At 39.7% G+C, this 25,213-nt stretch overlaps 1 protein-coding gene across 1 annotated transcript; it reads right to left on the bottom strand.

Moving 5' to 3' along the window:
- Nucleotides 1-3,454: 3,454 nt before the first annotated feature.
- Nucleotides 3,455-12,935, bottom strand: CKAP4 (cytoskeleton associated protein 4). Its single transcript, XM_081331139.1, has 2 exons — nucleotides 12,314-12,935; nucleotides 3,455-6,159 (listed from the first exon to the last, which is right to left on the bottom strand). Exons 1-2 carry the CDS (start codon nucleotides 12,689-12,691, stop codon nucleotides 4,837-4,839), a joined length of 1,701 nt encoding a protein of 566 aa, XP_081187265.1. The 5' UTR covers nucleotides 12,692-12,935; the 3' UTR covers nucleotides 3,455-4,836.
- Between the last annotated feature and the right edge of the window lie 12,278 nt (nucleotides 12,936-25,213).

The raw sequence follows: 25,213 nt of genomic DNA, 5'->3' as shown, positions 1-25,213 counted from the left end.
AAGAAGAGAGCTTATACACACATAGACACAGATCTGACCCATTACTACATTACAGGGAGTTCTCGTTTAGCGACCACAACTGGGACTGTTAACGATGTTATGTGAAGTGATCAGTAAGAGCAACTGCGACTGTGCTTAGGATCTTATTTCAGGTTTCCTTGGCTTTACAGACCTGCAAAGGTCATAAACACAAGGATTGATTATAAAGTTTTTTTTTCATCACTGTCATAACTGTGAAATGGTCACTAAGTGAGGATTATGTGTGCAAAAGAAAATACAATATAGACACCTACAGTAAATGCCCATTGCTGACACAAGGGTTGGAAATAACTCCAGAAGTCTCATTCTGCCTTCTTTCCCTACCTTCATTCCCTATCCACACTTAAGTTGCTAATAATTGACTTACAGGAAGTGGGCACTGAGACAGCAAAATCTAAACTATTTGGGTGAGTAAAACTGAAAATCAAGTGTCAACTAGGAGTCCAAAAAGATGTGTCCAAAATGGATGAACAGATTTTCAGATGGCAAACATAGTTCAGTGGTAGCAAGTGTGAAGCTGAGCATGCTGAAGCAAATATAAATGCAAGCTTTGTGCACATACCAGTAGGACTGAGTTGGCAGTGACTAACAAGGGATCTTGAAATTGCATGGATTACTGACCAAAAGTGCTCACTCAGTGTCTGGTAAAGGAGAATTTTGTGTCTGAAATCAATTGAAAATATAATAGATCCACAGACCATAGTAATTTATCAATATATAAATATATAAAACTGGACACATGTAGAATGCTGTTTTCTTTCCTGCACTTAAAAATAGTGCATTGTAAAACAAAAATATCTTCACTCTTAATCTGTTTGAATATGATTTTCCAAGCCCCTCAGCTCTGGTCAGGTTTTTTTTTCTCCTGCTCAGTTTTTAATGCTATCATAAATTTGGGTATATGCTTGACAGGAAAGTCATGTTCTTTATGGAATACTAACCATCAAGCTCTGATCGTAGCAATTCTAGGTGGTATTACCACACATTCTCACTAGATGGTAGCGTTGAACTGTTCCAGCGTAAAATTCTCTGTAAACTCAGGTCAGATGATCAGGATCACTTGGTTTCTGAGATTTACTAATTAAAGCCAAGAACCTAGTATCTCTGAAGAAATCCTTGAAGCTGAGACTTTCCTTTTTGCAGCAAAAGTAAAAGATATTGAGGGGCACAGTAGCACTGAAATTGTGGTTGTTCCAGACTGGGAAACCAATTTCATATATAGGTCAATACTTTATAGTAAAGCTACGGTAATAGAAGCTTGCAAGTTTGCATGTTCTTCCCCTCACAGGAGGAATTAGAAGTTCAAAGGCATTAATGTAAGTCAATATGATACTAATGTATACGATGTGTATCACCAGGCTATTTTGAAAGGCCTTATTTATTTTTATCCTGTGTTTATTATTTTTATAAATAACTCAAGGCAGCAAACATACGCAATACTACTTCCTCCTCCTGTTTTTCCCCACGATAACCCTAAGAGATGTGTAATTTTTAATGTGGATGTGAAGACAAATATATACAATTACCCAGAATGGTGGAATTTAATGTATTTACAGAATGTGTTCAAATCAAGACTACACATCAATCTGCCAATGATGCTTTAATCTGAATTCTTGCACGGAGTGGGACTTGAGTAGTCCCTTCCAACTTTATTGAGTTTGAATCCATACACTTCCGAGTTGTGTCTCACTCTTGACTCAGGATTAAAAGCACCATCCTATGCATCTCTAAGACTAATGCTAGTGAATTCAGTGTGTTGGAGAATCAAGAAACCTCATGTTAAGATTGTAGCTTTTATCATTTTAAGAAATATAGTTCCATGTTTTTCACATTGTACTGACCGAGTTTATTAAATAAGCCACAACAGGCTGATCTTGCTCATTGCTAACACATTAAATTATGGTTTCAAACCAATAGCTAAATCTGTATAACTCTCATCCAGAATCAAGCAAACTGTATTATTGCTTACTATGCTAATTGATCTCATTTTTATAGATGAAGTTTCTTCATCTCTCCTTTGTTTCTATTATTTTTTAACTTTTTAGTTTTAGTATTACTAACACCGTTTCCAAGTGGCGCTCAAGTTGCCTGGATAACAGTCTCATGTAATAATTCTCCCAGTGTGATACAAACACACAACTGAAGTAGCTAATGCACTGATGTTACTACAAAACGTGTAGATCAGGTGTCTTCAAACTTGGCCCTTTTATGACTTGTGGACTTCAACTCCCAGAATTACTCAGCCAGCATGCCTGGCTGAGGAATTTTGGGAGTTGAGGTCCACAAGTCATAAAAGGGCCAAGTTTGAAGACCCCTGGTGTAGATAGCCCCCAACTTAGAACTGTTTGTTTAGTGACCATTTGAAGTTGCAGTGGCATTGAAAAAAGCGACTTATGAACATTTTTCACACTTCCGATCATTGCAGCATCCCTGCAGTCACATGATCAAAATTCGGAGGTTAGGGAAATGGTTCATATGTATGTTTGCAGTGTCCCAGGGTCATGTGATCACCTTTTGCGACCTTCTAACAAGCAAAATCAATGGGGAAGCCAGATTTACTTAACAACCATGTTACTATCTTAAGAACTGCAGTGATGCACTTAACAACTGTGGCAAGAAAAGTTGTTAGATGGGACAACATTCACTTAAAACTGTTTCACTTAGCAACAGAAATTTTGAGCTCAATTGTGGGCATAAAGTCAAGGACTACTTGTATTTTAAAAACTTGAAAGCAGAATGCATTAATTCCCCTTTAATTTAGCTAAATTAAAGCTGTTTTATGAGTGGCTGGTATCCATGCTGAACATCTTGATTCATATTTTTCATTAAGCTAGGTTTTATTCTAATCAGATTTAAACAAGCCAAGGAGGCCTCATTCACACTTAACACTGAGCCATAAACTATGGTTTAAATGTACAATTTTTTTGCCAAACAAAAACTGAAGTTTTAAAAAATATATTATGATTTAGCTCAATGTGCGAACTGCCTTGAATTAATTTTCTGTATTTTGTTTCCCCTTTTACTAGCTAACTAATCCATCCCACAACTACAGATGTACTATACATATAAAATATTTGGTATTCTAATATAATATTGTATTATATTTATTTTCTCAGAATAATAAATCTGCAGAAAAGATTAATGCAACGTATTCTTGGATTATAAAAATGCTACTATTTTGGGTCTAGCAGTATGTAATGCTGCTTTGCAGACAAATAGCGTACAAAAAAATGCTGAGTAGCAATAGATGCATGAATACTAACTGAGTTCATGACAGTTTCAATTGTAGCAGCTGTTCAGTAAGCAAAACTTAAGGACTCAAAGAAACTAATAATACAACGTGTTATGTCTGTTTTACCCCTTAATTTCTCCATCTTCCTCAAAACTAGAAAAAAATGGTTGACTGCAACCAGAATAAGTATTTATTCAAATTACACATACCAAGAAAGTTATTTCACAGCCAACTATACAGTCATTCAAGATTCACAAAAAAGAAATAAAGGCACTCCCGAAAAATAATGACTTGATCTCAACACAAGGCATAGCTCTGGTTTTTAAGGCATTGTATCTCTACAGAAGTAGTTACTGAAGATGCTGCTTATATTACACATGGCTACTGCACACCTTGTTTCATTCTCTTCCTGAGAATTTCCTGTTACCTCTACTACTGAAGCTACAAGCATTCTTTGTAGTCTTCTTCTGTTTATCTTTCTCAACAATTATGCATAAATCAACAGACGAACCAACGCCAAGGTATTTTCTAAAGAAGATAAACAAGAATCTACCCAACTGTAAAACTCAGTGGTTCTGTAAAATGAACATTATGAATATTTCCTCTTTGAAAAATTACTCAAATTCAAAGGCAGTTTTTAATTCATTGGACTTTTTAAATAATCAATCTGAAGTCTAATTTTATTTCATCCAAGTCAATAATAGGAAGAGTGTAAGGCACTTAACAATGGATGTCACTGTTGCATCTTGTTATGACATAAGGAAAATGTTACATACAGTGAACAATTTTGTTTTTATTGCCCTTTGTTCTTGGGGGGGGGCATGTTCCATGTTTATCTGTTTTTTTTCACTGTTTTCATTTTTTTACCTTGACCCCATATATTTTTGCACCAATGAATTAGGACACAAAGGGTAAATGCAAATTCAACTGATATCACAGTAAACTGTCCCAAGAGAAGGCAGTATTGTAATAGCAAAGTTCTGTTCAATACTACCAATCTTTATTGCCCCTGGACACATCAAAAGTACCTTTGGTTTTGTTATGGAATGGCTAAATTGACACGCATGGATTATGGAAGAATCCAATTTTAAATGTGATTATTCCATACGGTAGTATTCATATGAATACTGTACATATTATATATAATTACAGTTCTTTGCATATTTTAATTAATACATAGAACCTTCTGTGATGGGTTGCTTTATTTCAGTGGTAGGTTTGACATACGCAATATAATGCATAAGTATGTCTGTTTTCAAAGGAGTGGGACAGCCTCTGTGTATGATGGAGCCCCCATACTTGTTAAATTGATGAGGCCATCATAATTTGCTTTTGGGTCCACACCCTCGCCCAGTGCACTACAGATTAAGCTGCAGAAACAAATTAATTTGTCCTAGCAATTAAAATAGTAGAAATAACAGAATCTACCTAACTGGATTAACATTTTTTCCAGAGATATCAACAGCTCCTTTTCCATTCCACCAACTTCCCCAACAACAAAACAAAAAAGCTCCTTTGGACTAGGAAAACAATTTTTTTTTGTAATGTTAAAACATGCTCAATACTCAAACCATTTCATGTATGTTTTCCACTTTAACAAACAGCCTATCCAAGTCATTCCTTATGTCATCTAAAGAATCCTTCATTGTTTGCACATTGTTCTCATTGGTTTCAATTTTCACTGAGTAAGCAACTAAATTGTCAACTGCTGTCCTAAGCATTTTTATGTCAGATTCTACCTGACCAAGAGAAGATCGCACTTCATGAACAGAATCTTTAATAGAAGAGAGTTCTGCCTTATCTCCAGACTGCTCTACATTCACTGAAGACTTTTCTTGGCCCAGCAAAGCAAGAACTTGTTTCTGGATATGACCAAGAGCATCAGCATTATTTGGTAGATCATTCAGATTTCTCCTTAGTTCATCAACATCACTGTAGATTGAGAGCTGTGCTTCCCCAAGACTCCTCACAGTATCGGTCAATGAGCGTACATCATTTTCTATAGTACTCTGGACAGAACCTAGACCTTCTTCTAACGCAGCCAGCTTAGTGCCATATTTGAAAATGAAAGGTTCTGTTCCTTCAGTGTTCTGGGCAAAAGAGGATGTCAGAGCTTCAACATTCTCTTCTATGGACCCGAGCCTGGATTCCAAGTCTTTACTGCTCTTCTGCAGACTTTCTATGTCATCTTTGGAGAACACATAGCCTTCTTGAATACCACCAGAAGACCTGATGTGCATCAAGTCATCACTGAGTTTCTTCAGCTCCAATGGAAGATGAGAAAGAGATTCTTCTGCTTTAAGAACTTTCTCTTCTAAAGTCTGTAAGGAAAGGTGCTCTGTATCAGCTACTTCTTTAAACTTCTCATGTTCCTGTTTGAGGTTGACAAGTGCTTTAACTTCAGACAGAACATCAGATTCCATTAAATCTATGGTACTCTGCAAAGTTTCTATAGTCTTCTCTTTGGCTTTCAAGGCCCTCTGCATCTCATCAACTGTGTCTTTCAAGACCTGAAGGTCATGTTTGTATGTTTCGGTTTCACCAAGTGAAGCCATCTTTTTTTTAACTTCATTGATTTCATCTTGGCTCTGTTTCTGGATAAGTGTGAATTCAGCAATATTATCGTTTATAGATCTTGTTAGCTCTGTCAGCCTTTCTTCCACAGTGTTTTCTAGTGATGTGAAGTCTTTTTCTCTGGCATCTTTTACAACATGAATACCATCAGACAAATCTTTAAGAATTTCATTTTGTAATTTCTGGAGAACTTCACCAATGCGACTGATCTCACTCTCCCCTTGCCTAACAATCTTCTCGGTGATTTCTTGTTTTTGCTGAGCGTTTTTCAATGCCAAATCAAAGCCACCACAAGCAGAGTGTAAAGACTGTATCTAAAAACAAAATTTAAAGATATAAATAAAGGTTGGCATAGCAAAATCAATTATGTCCCACATAGGAAGATCAGTAACTTAAGAGTAGAAGAATCAGACAACATGGTATATCTAAATAAATATGACAGTACATATACACTCACACGTATCTTATAATATGGTTTAGTGATCCAATTAAAGGCTCCAAGAGCTTTCTACTTGTGACAGTCTAAACATTTATTTTGATTCTTACCAACTTTGTATTATTTTATATTAACCAGGTTTCATCATAAAAGATTTTGATAAGAAATAAAAAGCAATACAAGAATAAAAAATTTGCAGTTTTTAAAATGGAGTCTAAAATGTTCATAATCTGATTTTGTACCAATGGCTAGATTCTGCACTGCAGATTCACATGGGATTTGCATGCAAGGCACATGTTACGGTACAGTGAAAGTATTTCAATGTTAGGATTACCAGATCTGGGCTGAAAAAACATAACCACCTCTAGGTGGCAGCAAGGGGACACAGGAAACTAACTTTTGCTACTTGCTGGTTGTCCATATTATTAGATATGGTTCCCCTTTAATTATGCAACTATTGCATTTGTAATTTCAAATAAATTGCTACATGTATATGTACTCAGGATGCTCTTCTGTTGCACAATATAACTATTATGCAAACCACACAATCTTATTTTCCACCAAGTATCTAAATTAATCCACTGAATTATATATGTTCTATAGTTAAACACTCTACTCTCCAATACCTGCGTATATAGCAAAGCATAGTTTTTGTTTTTAATTTATCACTGGATTTATATGCAGACTTTCTGTTCATCCAACAACCAAGATGGCTTATAGAGTAGTATTGTGAGAAATGTCTTTCCTTTATTAAGGAGCAATGGGATATGTTATAGATCTCCATATTTTAACGCTTCTGGCTTCTAATCAGACATTAGTTCAACATTATGGCTGATATCAATTATAAACATACTGCTTTGTAGGAGATAATTATAGAAAGTAAATACATTTACTTTAACTTTCACAGCCAATATAAACCCATACTGTACAGAAAATTTGGCCCATTTTTACACTGTACAGTCAAACCTTGTGTGTCAGGGGATGTATACCCTCACACACATTTCATTTCCTTTAACCATGTAGATTCTAAACACTTTTACAATCTAACCCAAAGGGCAATTTCAACCAGAGGTACAAGCAGGATGTTATACCTTGGTGCTACTGAAAAACCTCACATTTGCTTTATTTATCTTAAACCAGGATCCAAGGTTAAGACTGAAGCAGAGAGGCTACTTTCAAGATCTCCCCAGGATCTTGTATGTGAGTCCAGGAAAACTTGCATTTATATCCCAGCCCTGATGTAAAGCACAAGACCAGATTACTTGCAAGATCTCGTCTCCTGTGATTTTTACTCATCCAATGAGATCTTCTAGGATAGGCATGCTCTGGGTCCCCTCTGTTGAACAGTCACCTGTATATCTTCCCTTCTGTGGCTCCTGTCCTATGAAACAGCCCCCTCCCCCATGACATATGGATGGCCCTGATTCTGGTAATCTTCCAGAAGGCCTTGAAGAGGCCTGATTTTCCCTCAAGCACTGAGACCAGGATGTCAGCTGAGCCTGGCATTCTTTTGTGCACTATTAGTTGCCCAGAGTCACTAAATTGAAAGGGACAGCTTTATAAATTCTATAAACAAAGGATAAATGGGGAAGTATACAATAGCAAAGGTTTATGTTTCGTAATAAATCTGTTTTCATCTACTGACATTATTTGCAGAAGACTGTCTTAGATGAATTTTAAGACTTATGTGAATTTTGGACTCTTGCTTGCTAAAAAGTAATATAAACGGAATGAATCTCTTTCCTTGTCCTAGATTCAACTGTAATGAAGAAAGTCTAGAATTAGTAAAAATGTGAGCTACTCTTGATTTAGTACATATGCCGCAAATCTGGGCACAGAATTCTTTAACCCTGTCACACAGTACTGCACACAAATTAATCACAGAGCATCTTGCTTCAAATCTACCTCTGCTATAAATTCACTAAACCAGTGATTCACAATCTCAGCAGCTTTACTATGGACTGTATGAACTGGCCCAGGAATTCTGGGAGTTGAAGTCCATAGTAGGTTAAGAAACTCTGCACTAAATAGAACTTAGAATTTTCAAGCCATGGAAGCATCAAAAAAAAAAAATATTGGAACTCCTCATCAATAATGATCAGTGATAGAAAACTGGCTATGTTCAAGGGAACTTTCAAAAAAAAATCTCACAGAACCCTATTTGTTGTTGTTAGCTGCGAAGTCGTGTCCGACCCATCGCGACCCTATGGACAACATTCCTCCAGGCCTTCCTGTCCTCTACCATCTTCTGGAGTCCATTTAAGCTCGCGCCTACTGCTTCAGTGACTCCATCCAGCCACCTCATTCTCTGTCGTCCCCTTCTTCTATTGCCCTCGATCTTTCCCAGCATTAGGCTCTTCTCCAGTGAGTCCTTCCTTCTCATTAGGTGGCCAAAGTACTTGAGTTTTAGCTTCAGAATCTGGCCTTCTAAAGAGCAGTCAGGATTGATCTCCTCTAGGACTGACCGGTTTGATCGCCTTGCAGTCCAAGGGACTCGCAGGAGTCTTCTCCAGCACCACAGTTCAAAGGCCTCAATTCTTTGGCGCTCAGCCTTTCTTATGGTCCAACTTTCACTGCCATACATTGCAACTGGGAAGACCATAGCCTTGACTATACGCACTTTTGTTGACAGGGTGATGTCTCTGCTTTTTAGTGTGCTGTCTAGATTTGCCATGGCTTTCCTCCCCAGGAGCAAGCGTCTTTTAATTTCTTGGCTACAGTCCCCGTCTGCAGTGATCTTGGAGCCCAGGAAAATAAAATCTGTCACTACCTCCATTTCTTCCCCATCTATTTGCCAGGAATTGAGAGGGCCAGATGCCATGATCTTGGTTTTCTTAATGTTAAGTTTCAACCCAAGTTTTGCACTCTCCTTCTTCACCTGCAACAAGAGGCTCTTTAGTTCTTCTTCACTTTCTGCCATTAGAGTGGTATCATCTGCGTATCTTAGGTTGTTGATATTTCTTCCGGCAATCTTAATTCCAACTTTTGATTCATCTAGCCCTGCCTTTCTCATGATGTGCTCTGCATATAAGTTAAATAGGCAGGGCGACAGTATACAGCCTTGCCGGACTCCTTTCCCAATTTTGAACCAATCAGTGGTTCCGTGTCCAGTTCTCACTGTTGCTTCTTGACCCGCATATAGGTTTCTCAAGAGACAAATAAGATGGTCTGGTACTCCCATCTCTTTAAGAACTTGCCACAGTTTGTTGTGATCCACACAATCAAAGGCTTTAGCATAGTCAATGAAGCAGAAGTAGATGTTTTTCTGGAACTCCCTAGCTTTCTCCATGATCCAGCGTATATTGGCAATTTGATCTCTAGTTCCTCTGCCTCTTCGAAATCCTGCCTGTACTTCTGGTAGTTCTCGATCCACATACTGCTGAAGTCTAGCTTGTAGGATTTTAAGCATGACTTTACTAGCATGAGAAATGAGTGCAATGGTGCGATAGTTTGAACATTCTTTGGCACTGCCTTTCTTTGGAATTGGAATGTAAACTGATCTTTTCCAATCCTGTGGCCACTGTTGAGTTTTCCAAATTTGCTGGCAAATTGAGTGTAGCACTTTTACTGCATTGTCTTTTAAGATTTTGAATAGCTCAGCTGGAATACTGTCACTTCCACTAGCTTTGTTGTTGCTCAGTTTTTCTAAGGCCCACTTCACTTCACATTCTAGGATGTCTGGCTCGAGGTCAGTGACCACCTCATTGTGATTATCAGGGACGTTAAGCTCATTCTTGTATAGTTCTTCTGTGTAATTTTGCCACCTCTTCTTAATCTCTTCTGCCTCTGTTAGGTCTCTGCCATTTTGGTCCTTTATCATGCCCATTTTTGCATTAAACGTGCCCTTCATTTCTCCAATTTTCTTGAAAAGATCTCTGGTCCTCCCTATTCTATTGTTTTCTTCTATTTCTTTGCACTGTTCATTTAAGAAGGCATTCTTATCTCTTCTAGCTATTCTCTGGAATTCTGCATTCAATTGGGCGTATCTTTCTTTTTCTCCCTTGCCTTTCGCTTCCCTCCTTTCCTCAGCTATTTGCAAAGCTTCCTCAGACAGCCATTTTGCTTTCTTGCATTTCTTTTTCTTTGGGACGGTTTTGGTTGCTACCTCTTGTACAATGTCGCGAACCTCTGTCCATAGTTCTTCAGGCACTCTGTCTATCAGATCTAATTCCTTAAATCTATTTGTCACCTCTACTGTATATTCAACAGGGATATGATTTAATTCATACCTGAGTGGCCTAGTGCTTTTCCCTACTTTCTTCAGTTTAAGCCTAAACTTTGCAAGGAGAAGCTCATGGTCTGAGCCACAGTCAGCTCCTGGTCTTGTTTTTACTGACTGTATAGAGCTTCTCCATCTTTGGCTGCAGAGCATATAGTCAATCTGATTTCTGTGTTGACCATCTGGTGATGTCCATGTGTAGAGCCGTCTCTTGGGTTGTTGGAAAAGAGTGTTTGCTATGACCATCGCATTCTCTTGACAGAATTCTATCAGCCTGTGCCCTGCTTCATTTTGCACTCCAAGGCTTTTAAAAAACATAAGTCTGAAAAACTCTAGGAATCTTGATTTCCTAATTCTTATAGTTGCAAACAGAAGATTGGAATGTAACTACTAGATTCTATGACTACATAAAATACTGAACTCAACTATATGGTGAAGCTATGGCCTCCTTCATCCCAAAGTTAGTTCCCAGTAGCCTTTGAAGCAATTACTGTACATCCAGATTACTTAAAGATTAAACTTTACTGAACAATCTGTGGCCACAAACTTCCTCTGTAGGTTTGCTGCACAATCTGCAATTTGTTCATAGCAATCTTGAGACTTGCTGTATTAAAAAAGTCAAATGTGTATTTTATTAAAATATCCATGTAGTTAAAAGTGAATTCATATTCTAATCCGTTTTACACAAAATGGGCCATTCCTGAGTTAATGGATTTCAATTCCCTGTAATTTCCACTCAATAAAGCTGCGTATTGGAATTGGTCCAGTAACTCCCAAGGGCACCATTTTGGGAAAAGCGGAATAAGCATTCAATTATCTTATTAATGCATCCCAATCCAACTGAAAATACTTATTACAAACACTGCAACGTTAACTTTTGTAGTCAAGATTCAAGTATGTGCTATATGGCTCAAAAAAATTAGGCCACTTTGGGTTAGAGTTCCCAAGACTTCTTTGGATGCAACTCTTGAGGGCAATTCCTAAAGACTAAATACTACTAAACACAATGAAGATTGAGTCTGTGAAAACTTGTATATTTTTTTTACTATCCGATTTGCTACCGGAAGCAGGAAAAAACTAGAAAATCCAACGCCCTCCAACTACGCGAGCCTGTGAAGTCCACTCTCTCACCCTCGGGCACACTGACTGGCGAAAACTAAAAAGACATTCTAAATTATTAGAAAACAATCAGATGTTATTTCTTAATAGTTGTTTTTCTTTCCCCCCCCCCCCGAGGATTTCAACGTTATTGCCTGGCTATTCTCTGCAACGCCACGCTGCAAATTGCTCGCGCCGCATGGACCGCACGTGCTAAAACGTGGCTTGCAAAAAAAGAAAAGAAAACACCGCTCCTTGGAGGAAAAGTCTGGCTTTTTAAACGGGCAAAAGCAAATTCCATCACTCTCCACCCAAATAGCAGCCCATCAGCAGCCTTCTCCACCTTCCTCCCTGGAAAGTCAACATTCAAGCGCCATGCGCTTGGAGCTACAAAGTCTTCCTCTCCGGCGCGATTGCTTCAGGCGAGCAAATTTGGCGGCGTTCCAAAGCAAGGCGAACCATCGCCGCATACCTCCGAACAATTAAATCCCAAAAAGGGGGGCATATGATGGGCGGCTTCCGGCTCTCCTCCCCCCAACCTCAGGCTCCCGCTGGTCAGCCTTGGAAAGGCTGCCCTTGACGCTTCCCGGGGAAGAAATGAGGACCCCAAATGCAGTTCAAATGGTATAGGGTTTCCTGCCTGAGCAGGGGGGTTGGACTAGATGACCTCCAAGGTCCCTTCCAACTTTATATTATTATTATCTTCCCCAACTACCTTTTGCACGGCGCCTTCCAAGGAGCGGGTCAGCTCTTCCCGCTGCTTGGTGAAGCTTTCCTGCCTCTGGCTGATCTGGCTGACTTCCCCCAAAAGGTGGTGGACGTAATAGCCCGAAGCCGCAGCGGCTGCCAAGAAAGTCAAAGACAGGAGAAAGTTCAGGATGGCGCCGCAGCTGCAGGACGAGGCAGCTTTGCCCCCGCCAGAAGGCGGAGAGCCCCCTTTGCTGCCTTTGGAGTGGGCCTGGGGCGGCGGCGGCGGCGGCGGCTGCTGCTTCTTCGCCACGTCATCGGCTTGGTTGGAATGGGCCCCCTTTTCGGAAGAAGCGGGGTTGCCGCTGTTCTTGCTGCTCCTTTGTTTGGCCGCCGAGGATGACATTGCTAAGCTGAGCGCCTTGACTCTTTCTCTCTCTCTCTCTGTACTCTGAAGGCGTCGGAGCGAGGTGGAGCGGTGTGGAGACTTCACCGAGGCGCACTTGGAAGACCCCGCGAGAAGAAGAAAGGCTGGAGCTGGGAGGAAAGGGGCGCTTCTCCTCCATTCAATTTCGGTATGGGAGAGACGGGAGGGAAGGCACGGAATTCAGGCGGGCTTCATCTCCGCCCTGCCCAGCGGCGAGCGCCGCCTCCCCAAGTTCCATAACGCGGGGGTGGGAAGGGTAACTGCCACGCACACCGATCGAGGAGGAAAAGGATGGACCGGGAGCGCAGAGAGAAACGCGGAGGGAGGGAGGGGGGGGAGCGAAGCTGCATTTCCTGCACTTGGCATTTTTGCAAAAACGTCCCTTCGAGTACAGGGAAAGTGGTGTGGAATCTCTTGTGTCCCGTCCCCCCCCCCAATAAAACCTTCGCCTAAGTTTCTGCCGTTAGAAATGTCTTGTTTTTTCTACTTTTCTAGACCAGCGTTTTCCAACCTTAGGAACTTGAAGATGCGTGGACTTCAACTCCCAGAATTCCCCAGCCAGCTATGCTGGCTGGGGAATTCTGGGAGTTGAAGTCCACGCATCTTCAAGTTCCTAAGGTTGGGAAACGCTGTTCTAGACTCTTTGTTGCCTTGAGTGCAGCCGCTTCGACGTTTATTTGGGGGGAAACCCTTCAGATCCCGAGAATTTTAAACTTGAATTATAGCTGCTAGGGGAAAACCTAAAGAAGTGGTTCCCAGAGACTTTTGGAAGTCGCGGGTGAACACGGGGACTTCCGAGGGAAGTGAACTGATGTGAGGAGTAAAAATTCAACTCCAAGGATGTTGGAAAGTTTTATTAAAGCTTTTGCAAAAGTGGGGGAACTCTTGGTAATGGCAAATCCCAGAATCCACACTTGAATCAATTTTTGCATAGATTTTAATATCCTGCCCCATACATCACACCACATCCTTCCAAAGTGAGCCCAGTTGATAGGCCCACCCGGTCACATGGTTTCCGACCGGCTAAGCAACCATTACAATTACCAGACCCTCCAATTATTAGATCAAATACCCTTTTGTTCCTATCTTATCTTCACTCCCTTTTCTGTGACATGATTTGTAACATCCTGCTAACCTTATCTACAAGGTGAACTGTTACCCAAGCTGGATAATTGCAATAATAAAAGATTTGTGTCTTCCCTTGTTTTTCTATAAAAATGCCTGCTTTGCATCTAGAAGCTATGTGTGTATTAGAGTTCATGCTTCGGTTAAACATGGCTGCAGTTTGATTGTTAGTTATACTTTAAAATACTAACTCTAAGCAGTTTTTATAAAGAATAAGCTTTATATAATAATAGTAATAATAATAATAATAATAATAATAATAATAATAAGAAGAAGAAGAAGAAGAAGAAGAAGAAGAAGAAGAAGAAGAAGAAGAAGAAGAAGAAGAAGAAGAAGAAGTTGGAAGGAAGAAGTTGGAAGGGACCTTGGAGGTCATCTAGTCCAACCCCCTGCTAAGGAAGGAAACCCTATACCATTTCAGACAAATGGCTGTCCAGTCTCTTCTTAAAAACTTCCAGTGTTGGAACATTCACCACTTCTGGAGGCAGGTTGTTCCACTGATTAATTGTTCTAACTGTCAGGAAGTTTCTCCTTAGTTCTAGGTTGCTTCTCTCCTTGACTAGTTTCCATCCGTTGCTTCTTTTTTTTTATTAAAAAGTTTTATAATACATTTTATCTTTAGCAAACCAAAAAAAGAAAAAAAAACCCTCCCAACCCCCTCCCCCCACCCTCTTCCCCCTCCCCAACCCTCCCCAACCCCTCCCTCCCTTTCCCCTCCCCCCCCCTGCTTCCCAGAGCAAAATACAGGGTATAAAAATACAATCATTAACTTACGCAAACAATCCTAAACTATTTAAACTACCAAACTTTAACTCATATAAGAAAACTTCAGACATATATATATATCATATCAATAATTATACAAATAAAAAATCCGTTGCTTCTTGTCCTGCTTTCAGGTGCTTTGGAGAATAGCTTGACTCCCTCTTCTTTGTGGCAGCTCCTGAGATATTGGAACACTGCTATCATGTCACCCCTCACCCTTCTCTTCATTAAACTACACATACCCAATTCCAGCAACCGTTCCCTATATGTTTTAGCCTCCAGTCCCCCAATCATCTTTGTTGCTTTTCTCTGTACCCTTTCTAGAGTCTCGACATCTTTTTTACATTGTGGTGACCAAAACTGGATGCAGTATTCCAGGTGTGGCCTTACCAAGGCATTGTAAAGTGGTATTAGTACTTCACGTGATCTTGATTCTATCCCTCTGTTAATGCAGCCTAGCACTGTGTTGGCTTTTTTGGCAGCTGCAGCACACTGCTGGCTCATATTTAAGTGATTGTCCACTAGGACTCCGAGATCTCTCTCACAGTTACTACTGTCGAGCAAGGTACCACCTATACTATACCTGTGCATTTGATTTTTCCTGCCTAAATGTAGAACCTTACTTTTTTCGCAATTGAATTTCATTTTGTTAGATAGTGCCCAGTGTTCGAGTCTGTCCAGATCCTCCTGTATCTTAAGCCTATCTTCTGGAGTATTGGCTATTCCTGCCAGCTTGGTGTCATCTGCAAATTTGATGAGTTTCCCATCTATCCCCTCATCCAAATCGTTGATGAAGATGTTGAAGAGCACTGGGCCCAGAACAGAGCCCTGGGGCACCCCACTACACACTTCCTTCCATGTAGATGCAGTTCCATTGAGGACCACACGCTGAGTACGGCCTGTCAGCCAGCTACGAATCCATCTGGTGGTGATGCTATCTAACCCACATTTTTCTATCTTATCAAGTAGTAGGTTGTGATCTACTTTATCAAATGCCTTACTGAAGTCCAAATAAATTATATCTACAGCATTCCTCTGGTCCACTAGTTTTGTCACTTGGTCAAAGAATGCAATAAGGTTTGTCTGGCACGATCTGTTTTTGACAAACCCATGTTGGCTTTTAGTGATAACTTTGTTCGCATCAAGGTGTTCGCTGATTTGTTGTTTGATTATCTTTTCCAGAATTTTCCCAGGTATTGAGGTCAGGCTGATAGGTCTGTAGTTTCCTGGATCTATTTTTTCCCTTTTTTGTAGATGGGAACTACATCAGCTTTCTTCTAGTCCTCTGGTAGTTCCCCAGTGTTCCAGGATCTTTGAAAAATATAGTATGTAATATGGTAGGTTGGACTGTTTTTTCCCTTTGTGTAAAGACAGATGCAAAAAATGAGTTAAATAGTTCTGCTTTCTCCCTGCTGCTTGTCACCTTCTTGCCATTTTCCCCCACTAATGGACCAATCATTTCCTTAACTTTTTTCTTGTTTCTTATATGTTGAAAGAAGCTTTTTTGCTATTTTTGACTTTGGTCACAAGCGTTAGTTCATTTTGAGCCTTAGCTTCCCTCACTTCATCTTTGCAGGCACGGGCTGTTTGCTGATATTCTGCCTTAGTTATGTGCCCCTCTTTCCACTTCTTATACTTGTCCTTTTTATCTTTCAGTTTATCAGAGTTCTTTATGCAGCCATGCTGGTTTCTTTTGAAAGCTGTTATTTTTCTTCTTTGTTGGTATTGTGCTAGACTGGGCCTTTATTATCTCACTTTTCAAAATTTCCCAAGCTTCCTGAGTTGTTTTCCCCTTTAGGATTCTCATCCATGGAATTCTTCCCAAGGTCTCTCTAAGTTTATTGAAATTAGCTCTTTTAAAGTCCAAGACTCTAGTTTGGCTGTGTTCTATTGCTTGTGCTTCCATAATGTTGAATTCCAATATTGCATGATCACTTCCCCCCAAGGTTCCTGTGGCTTTGACACTTTCTATCATTTCATCTCTGTTAGTGAGAATTAAATCCAATATGGCTAATCCCCTAGTTCCCTTCTCTACTTTTTGGGAGAGAAAGTTATCTGCTAGGTTTGTCAGGAATCTGTTAGATCTTCCACTTGGTGCAGAATTTGTCTCCCAGTTGATATCAGGGTAATTAAAGTCCCCCATTACTATTGTGATGCGCTTCCTAGATACTTTAGTTAACTGACTATCAAAAAGTTCATCTATTTCCTCTGCTTAGTTGGGCGGCCTTTAGTATACACCTATGGCAATGTCATTTTTTCCCCTTTTATATTGACCCAAATACATTCAAGTTTACAGTTTTCATCATTGTTGTGCTCTATTTCTGTAGAGATAAAGTTTTTTCTTATATATAGAGCAACTCCACCTCCTCTTTTGTTTAGTCTATTTCTTTTAAATAATTTAAATCCCTCTAGCTGTGTGTTCCATTTGTGGGTTTCGTCCCACCATGTTTCTGTAATGGCAACAATATCATATCCGCCCTCATTTACCTGAATTTCTAGTTCACCCTGCTTACTGTTCATACTCTGCCCATTGGTGTACAGACATTTGAGTCCTTTATGACTGACCCTGTGTTTACTTGCTACATAACTTGTGTGGTGCCTAAGTTCCGCTATTTTCTTAGATTGCCGGGGACAGTGATGTTTGTATCAATTAACTCACTGTCCCCGTTGTTTAGTTTAAATATTCCTTCAGAAAAGCTGTGAATTTATTGCCAAGTAACTCAGTCCCTTTCTTGGATGGATGCAGACCATCTCTTTTGTACATTTTTTCATTGGACCAGCTACAGACATCGTGACTAATATAACCAAAGCCTTCTCCTTTAAACCACTCCTTTAGCCACATATTAAATTCTGCTATACGCTGGCCTTTTCCATTTTGCTCCTTATACACTGGTAAGACCTCTGAAAAAGTGAGTCTATAGCCTATTCTGCTGAGTTCCAGCCCTAAGCTCTGGAAATTATTCTGCAAGCTCTGGAAATCATTCTGCAGCTCTGGAAATCATGAAAAATGAATTCATAAGCTATATGTTATTCTACAATAGTGTGCACTATTCTAAAAGTATCCTTTAAGTCAATATATATATACATACATACATACATACATACATATTTCCTCTCTATTTCTTCATCTTATTACCGGTATATCTCCTTTCCTAAATGTATCTTAGGTAAGTGCCTCTATATGCCTATTCCTTTAACAGAAATGGAAAATTGCAACATGTACATTTCTCACACTGATGAGCATTATTTCGTATAGTCAGGGATTCTGTGTTTGGAAAAAATTGGGCCAAATGATTGCTTCTTTTATTCTTGTTTGTTTTCATATTGCTATTAATTTTTTCTTTTGGCTATTAAATAAGATGCATATAATTAATAAAACAGAATTGCAGGCTGTAGGCCTTTTCCCATTCTCATCTAGTCATGGCGTAAATAAGCCCTGATAATCATTTTCTTCCTTCTCAGATAAGACAGATCTTCCAAACATTGAGATTGTCCTTGACCCGTGTTGGAATAAGGCAGAAAATGCTACAGTAGTTTAATTTCAGAACAGCTAAGAATGTCGTGAGCCTCCCTCATTTGTGGGTTGGGGATAAAATGAAAGTAATGTCAAGAGCCCGGACTAAAAAAAATGTGGTTTTTTTGTTTTGTTTTTTTTTGGGGGGGGGTTGTGTGTGTGCTGTGATCAGGTGCAATTTCTGGAAAAGACTTACTCAACAGGAATAGTCTCTTACATGGAGATCTTTGCTGAACTGGTGCACATACTCTTAGAAAAGAAATCTTGTTAATATCTATGGTGTGCTTTGCTAGTCCAATTCATGGGTTTTCAAGAAAAAGCCTCACCTTTTGTGGAAGGGGGAGAGAGATGTATATGGAATATGTGCAAGCGAATTGTCTTCCTGAAGCTGTAGCCTTTGATGTCTGCATGTCACACTATTTCATAGGACTGCAGCTTAAATATTCTTGGTTGTCAGAATAATGATACTGTGTAATGGGAAAGTGCCACATTTCAAATCATACTGCTAAGCTTGTAAGCTGCCCTGAGTCTTCGGAGAAGGGCGGGATATAAATGGAAATAAAATAAAAATAAATAAAAAAATAGTCACTCATAAGGATTTCAGCAAAACTTTATTATTTTAGAGAAGGTCCAATGGCTGTAGATCTATGCTACAAGCAAAGTGATGCCTCTGCCACCAATCAGGTTGATGCCAGTGTTGAGTGTTTTCCATGTGCTAAGTTCAAACATCTTCCTGCCCCATGGGCATAGTTTTGTGCACGCAGCAAGATGATAAGGTTCTGTTTATACATAATTTTCCTATTCCAGTGGGAAGCAACTGGAATCTGTGCAGTGCCTAGTGATGCAATTGTTTAGACTACTGCAACGCTCTCTACATGGGGCTGCCCTTGAGGACCACCCGGAGGCTTCAACTGGTACAGAATGCGGCCGCGCGAGTCGTGATGGGGGTCTCCCGATACTCCCATGTAACACCTCTACTCCGCGAGCTGCATTGGCTTCCAGTTGCCCTTCGGGTGAGATTCAAGGTGCTGGTGATGACCTATAAAGCCCTAAATGGCGAGGGCCCGGGATATTTGAGGGAACACCTGCTGCCAGCATCAAGTTCCCTTCGTCCAGTGCGCTCCCACAGGGAGGGTCTCCTCAGGGTGCCGCCGGTTAAAGACTGCTGGCGGGTAACACCCAGGGGTAGGGCCTTCTCAGTGGGTGCGCCTGCCCTGTGGAACCAGCTGCCTGCGGAGCTGAGGACTGCCCCCACCTTCCGTTCTTTCCGCCGGGACCTGAAGACCTGGCTCTTCGAGCTCTCTGGCCCAGGCTGAGAATATTTTTAATTTTAATTTTAACTGGGTTTTAATTTTCTCAGGGTTTTATTTAATCTCTTTTAATTTGTTTTAACGTTTGTATTGACTGTTTTTTAAATGCCCTGTAAACCGCCCTGAGTCCTTCGGGAAAGGGCGGTATATAAATCTAAATAAAATAAAATAAATAAATACTGGGAACTTCAGTCTACTTCCCACTCAAACCTGAAGCTGTATTTGAAAATGCCCTTTCCAAAATACTTTCCATTTATATCCTAATGTTTTACTACTGCTCCTTCCACTTTTTTCTGAATAGAAAAATGTAGTGGCAGAAAAGTTAACATAGCTGCGCAATGGCTTTTTACAACTGTGCTAGGAGTTTTTCATGCAGAAGCAATTGGGCCTTTAGTGTCAATCAAAAACAATGTATAGAATGAAGGAGGGTTTCTGAAATTCTGAGTGATACAGCAATTGTTCAATTAGAAAAAAAAGCATTCTTCAATTTCTTAAAATTTTTAAAACTTTCGATACAGAAATTTTTTTTTAAGGAGGGATAATAATTTGATTCATGATACAGCTGCAAATTGCATAAGTGCAACTATAATACTACTGTCATGGCACTCTTTAAGTGGCAACTTTGCTACAAGAGGAAAAAAAGGCCAGTGTTGCAGTTATTTCAGACTGCTGTCTCAATAATATCCGTGAATATAGATGTTTCTCTAAATACTTCTTTTTCTCTAAAAACAGAATATGTTGAGTCTGTTCAATGAAAAAAGAGTCCTCATTATTAAAATGTGAACATCTCATGTAGTTCCCTCCCCTTCTGGCCATTTCTCACCTGATCAATTTATTTCTGAACATGGACTTGCTTCCTATTTTCAGACAATTGTATTCATGTGATGGTCTCCATTGCCATAGAATAGATAATTAATTTTAAATTACCTTGCTCAAATAGACTGGCCTGCATTAGAAAATGGGATCTATGACATACTCAATTCAGATGTTGTTGAATCATGAATTTTGTAAATGCAAAATTACAAGCTCTATCCAGTGCTGAAGAGAGAAAGACATAATGCTACCTAACCTGTACTGCAAACATCTAGGTGGGAACTCAGTGGTTCCAAAATATGTCTTTGTAGCCTTAAGTACAAATTAGCCTCTGAACAATTCTTCATTTATTTATTGAGAAGCCAATTGCACTGAGTTTGATAAAACTTATTTTCAGGTGGATAGAGGTATGTAGAATTAGAAGACTTAGTTTCCAGTCATTAAGTCTAGATGGCAACCGTAGCCTTTGAGGAAAAGATACATTTTTAGAATGATTCTAGATTAGTCTAGAGTTTAGACTAATAGTCTTCTACAACCTTCTTAGGTGTTTCTGAGGGGAAGTTTGCATAGTGTAAATCCCACCATCTTTATAATCCTTATGCACTAAATATATCTCACAAGGTTTTCAGACAATTAAAAGACACTGCATCAGCTTACATTTGGAAATAGATTCAGGTAATCCCTATGAACTATGATTGACCGAGTTAAGGGCAGAATTCAAAGAAAAACATGAACATAAACTTGGAGTACTTCTGTGAAAAATGTTACTTAGATAATATTTACAGAGTTTTATCTTGAGCAAGGACTATGACTTCAGGTTTCAAATTCTGATTTCCCATTTGCTGTTAATGCACCATTACATGGATACATCTGCAAAAGAGTAATTACCCAGGAGACTCTAGATAGGATGAATGTACCACTGAAAGCAAAATCTACAGGCAGTCCTTAACTTGCAACTGTTCATTCAGTGACCATTTGAAGTTACAATGGCACTGAAAAAAGTGATTTATGACTATTTTTCAGGTTGTTGCACCATCCCCATGGTCACGTGATCAAAATTTGGAGGCTTGGCAACTGACTCACGACGGTCACAATTTCCTGGGTCATGTGATCACCAAAGTTAATGGGGAAGCCAGATTCACTTAACAATCGTGCTACTAGGGATACCCAGGGATAGGGCCTTCTCAGTGGGGGCGCCTGCCCTCTGGAACCAGCTGCCGGTGGAGCTGAGAACTGCCCCCGACCTCCGATCATTCCGCCGGGGCCTGAAGACCTGGCTCTTCGAGCTCTCGGGCCCAGACTGAGGAGAAATTTTAATTTAGGGTTCTTTTTAATCGACTACAGGGTCAATTTAATATTTTTTAATTTGGTTCTTAATTTTTGTATTTTGGATTTTTAATTCCCTGTAAACCGCCCTGAGTCCTCAGGGAATAGGGCGGTATATAAATATAACTAAATAAATAAATAAATAAATACTAACTTAACAACAGGAGTGATTCACTTAAGAACTGTGACAAGAAAGATCATAAAAAGAGGCAAAACTCACTTAACTACTTAACTGTCTTGATTAGCAACAGAAATTTTGGGCTCAATTGTGGTTGTAAGTCGAGAACGACCTGTACATCTCTCCCTTTTGACAAATATCTTTGAGCGTTAACTGTTTAAGTTGCATAGGGAGTATGTGTTTAACACTATTGTTGCCGAACTGTTTATATATTATGGACGTAACTAAATAAAATTTGCAATCTGAATCTTTACAAGTTTATTCCATATGAACTTTATCAGATACACATAACTAGAATATCAACTTAGAAAAAATGTAATTGGGATTAATAAGTATCATTCTGGCAGAAGTAAAAGGGGGCTTAAAGGAGCAACAAGACTCAAAGGCACCTCTTTCTCTTTTTTGTAAATATGATTATAGGCCACACCTACCATTGCAGTTGTTTTATGAATGAATGCACTAATAACTTCCTCTCAAATTTCCAAATGTACTCCCTTCAGCAAAAGAACTTCCTTGTGGCATATTTTTATAACTACAGTCCATTTACTGTATTGTATGTTCTATGGTGCCACGACCATGTTAACAATACCCAAGAACAACTACTTGAGAACAGACTGGACATGTTTGAGCAAGTCTAGAGTAACCTTCTTGCTTTTTCTTCGTGCCTAAACTGAGTCTACTTTTTCAGCAACCTGAGGCAGACATTTCCTATGGGTCTTCCTTCAGCGATACTGCTTTTTGCTTCTGGATATTATGCCCTACTACCCTATCTCCTCTCCAGAAGTAAACTATGTGAAAGAAAAATGTATGTATCCAATATAAAGGTAAAGGTAAAGGTTCCCCCGCACATGCGTGCTAGTCGTTTGCGACTCTAGGGGCCGGTGCTCATCTCCGTTTCAAAGCTGAAGAGCCAGCGCTTGTCCGAGGACGTCTCCGTGGTCATGTAGCTGGCATGACTAGACGCCAAAGGTGCACGGAACGCTGTTACCTTCCCACTGTAGTGGTCCCTATTTTTCTACTTGCATTTTTTACGTGCTTTCGAACTGCTAGGTTGGCAGAAGCTGGGACGAGTAACAGGCGCTCACTCTGTTACGCGGCACTCGGGATTCGACCCGCCAAACTGCCGACCATCTGATCGACAAGCTCAGCGTCCTAACCCACTGAGCCACCGCGTCCCTATGTATCCAATATAGCCTTATTCAAATAAGAAATGGATATAAACAGCTCACTGACCAATGGCACTTAGATTGTATTTGCCCACCTTAGCAGTCAAACCCAATCTCAAATTTTGACTTATGATACTTAAAGGCTGTGAAAAGTGTAATAAACCAGCATTCCTAAATCAAGTGTTCATCCTATACAGTATGTCCCAGAATCCCCAGGCAACCTATTGTTCATGTTGTGTGGCAATTGTGAGAGTAATAGGCCCCAAACATTTGAAGCCAGACTGGGCACAGCTGGAGAAAACTAAAAATACTGAAATAATTTTGTTAGCCTCATATTTGAGGGGCTGTCACAGAGAGAAGGGGCCCAGCCTATTTTCCAAAGCACCAGAAGGTAGAACAAGAAGCAATGGATGGAAACTAATCAAAGAGAGAAGCAACCTAGAACTAAGGAGAAATTTCCTAATGGTGAGAGCAGTTAACCAATGGAGCAACTTGCCTTCAGAAGTTGTGGGTACTTCATCACTGGAGACTTTCAAGAAAAAGACTGGACAATCACTTATCAGAAATGGTATTGGGTCTCCTGCTTTTGGGGGGGGATGTTGGACTAGATGACCTACAAAGTCCCTCCAACTCCGTAAAATTCTTCAATGTATTTCTTCTGCACTGCTCAGTCATGCATTTGATCAGTCTTCATTTATTCAACCCATTCATTCTTGACCGTTTTATTCCACACCTATGTATCCCATTTGCACTGCATTTAATTTTTTTTGCCATATCCAACTTTCACTTCTTTACACACACCCTTCTTTCATAAGCATTTATTTCTCACAATGGACTACATAGTTGGCAACCATCTACTGTAGTATATGAATTATATTTGCAGGTATGCCAATTTTTCTCTACTTGGAGAATGACTTTTCACTCTAGACTGAGCAGTGATATTTCTTCAGCTACTGAGAGAACTAGCCAAATAGATTTTGTATGTGTGGGTGGGTGTTTCAATAGACATGGGGAAGAAGAAAAAATAATGCCACTGCTGTAGTATGGGAGTGTCTTGGTTACTTTATAAAATGAAACAGTCTAGCATCCTGCCCTCCTAACAGGTGGAGTCCTAACCATATGATTCAGAGTTGGTTCTCCCAAGAAACTGGGTGAGTCAGTTCAGCCAATACAAATATGTACCTTAGTCTCTTCAAGATTTATTGGTTAACATTTAAAGCATTGATGGAAGAAACTGCAGTATATCTTTTGAAATAGCTTGGCTATAATTTAACATTTGAGTTTAAAAAATTAATCTTTTCAAGCCAATTTTTGAGGCTAAACCAGGAATAGGCAACCTTGGCTGGCTCAGGAATTCTGGGAGTTGAAGTCCACAAATCATAAAAGAGGCAAGGTTGCCTACCCCTGGGCTTAACAAATCTGTGATCCACTTCAAAACAGATCGTTTTGATACTGTAAAAACTGGTTTGGGGGAGAACTTAAAAGAGTCTTTTTTATTATCTGCCATCAAGTTGTGTTTGACTCCTAGTGACCACATAGATTTTTTTCCATGACAATAAAGTGCCAATATTGTCCCTAATCTTATCCTTCAGGTCTTCTCATGGTGCATTCATCACCACCACATTGAAGTCCATCTAACTTACTGTTGGTCATTCTCTTCTCTTTCTTTCCACCTTTCCAGCATTCGAGCCTTTTCAAGAGATCTGAGTCTTCATGTGTTGAAAGTAGCATAATTTGAGCCTGGTCATTTGTGTTAATGTACTTGATGATCCATTTTCTTGGCTGTCCACAGTATTCTCAGGAGTCTTCTCCAACACCAAAGTTCAAAAGTGCCAATATTCTCCTGCTTGCTCCATAGTGTCTCACAGTAAAACAGTATTACTAAATAAAATTAAAATGTAACTATCTATTGTTTATCTTATTTTCCATAACAATTATGTCTCCAATAACTACCAAGTAGATCACAGGGCAACATTCCTTCATAATTGTTTCCTCCAATTGCTTTTCAGTGGCCTTTGAAAATGGAAACTCCCCCTAGCTATCAAAGTTGGTAAAGTGCCCCCAATGGATGATACCCACCAAATATGTTGGCCAAAGGAATCAGCTTTAAGGCAAACCTTTTCGTGGATTTGTCCCATCCAACTATGCCCCAGTCTCTTTCGCTACTGTGGATGTGTTGAAGAGGACACCTCCAAAACTGAAGTTCCGGGAAGGCTGAATGAATCCCACTACAAAGCCATTTAAATTTAGCACCCTGAGGCCAAAAATTTACAGTGGAAACTTCGTGACTCTTGTCTTCTTTCG

The sequence above is a fragment of the Vipera berus genome, assembly GCF_964194415.1.
Source record: "Vipera berus genome assembly, chromosome: 6".
Classification (NCBI taxonomy): Eukaryota; Metazoa; Chordata; class Lepidosauria; order Squamata; family Viperidae; genus Vipera; species Vipera berus.
This window is presented reverse-complemented; position numbering and strand designations above follow the sequence as displayed.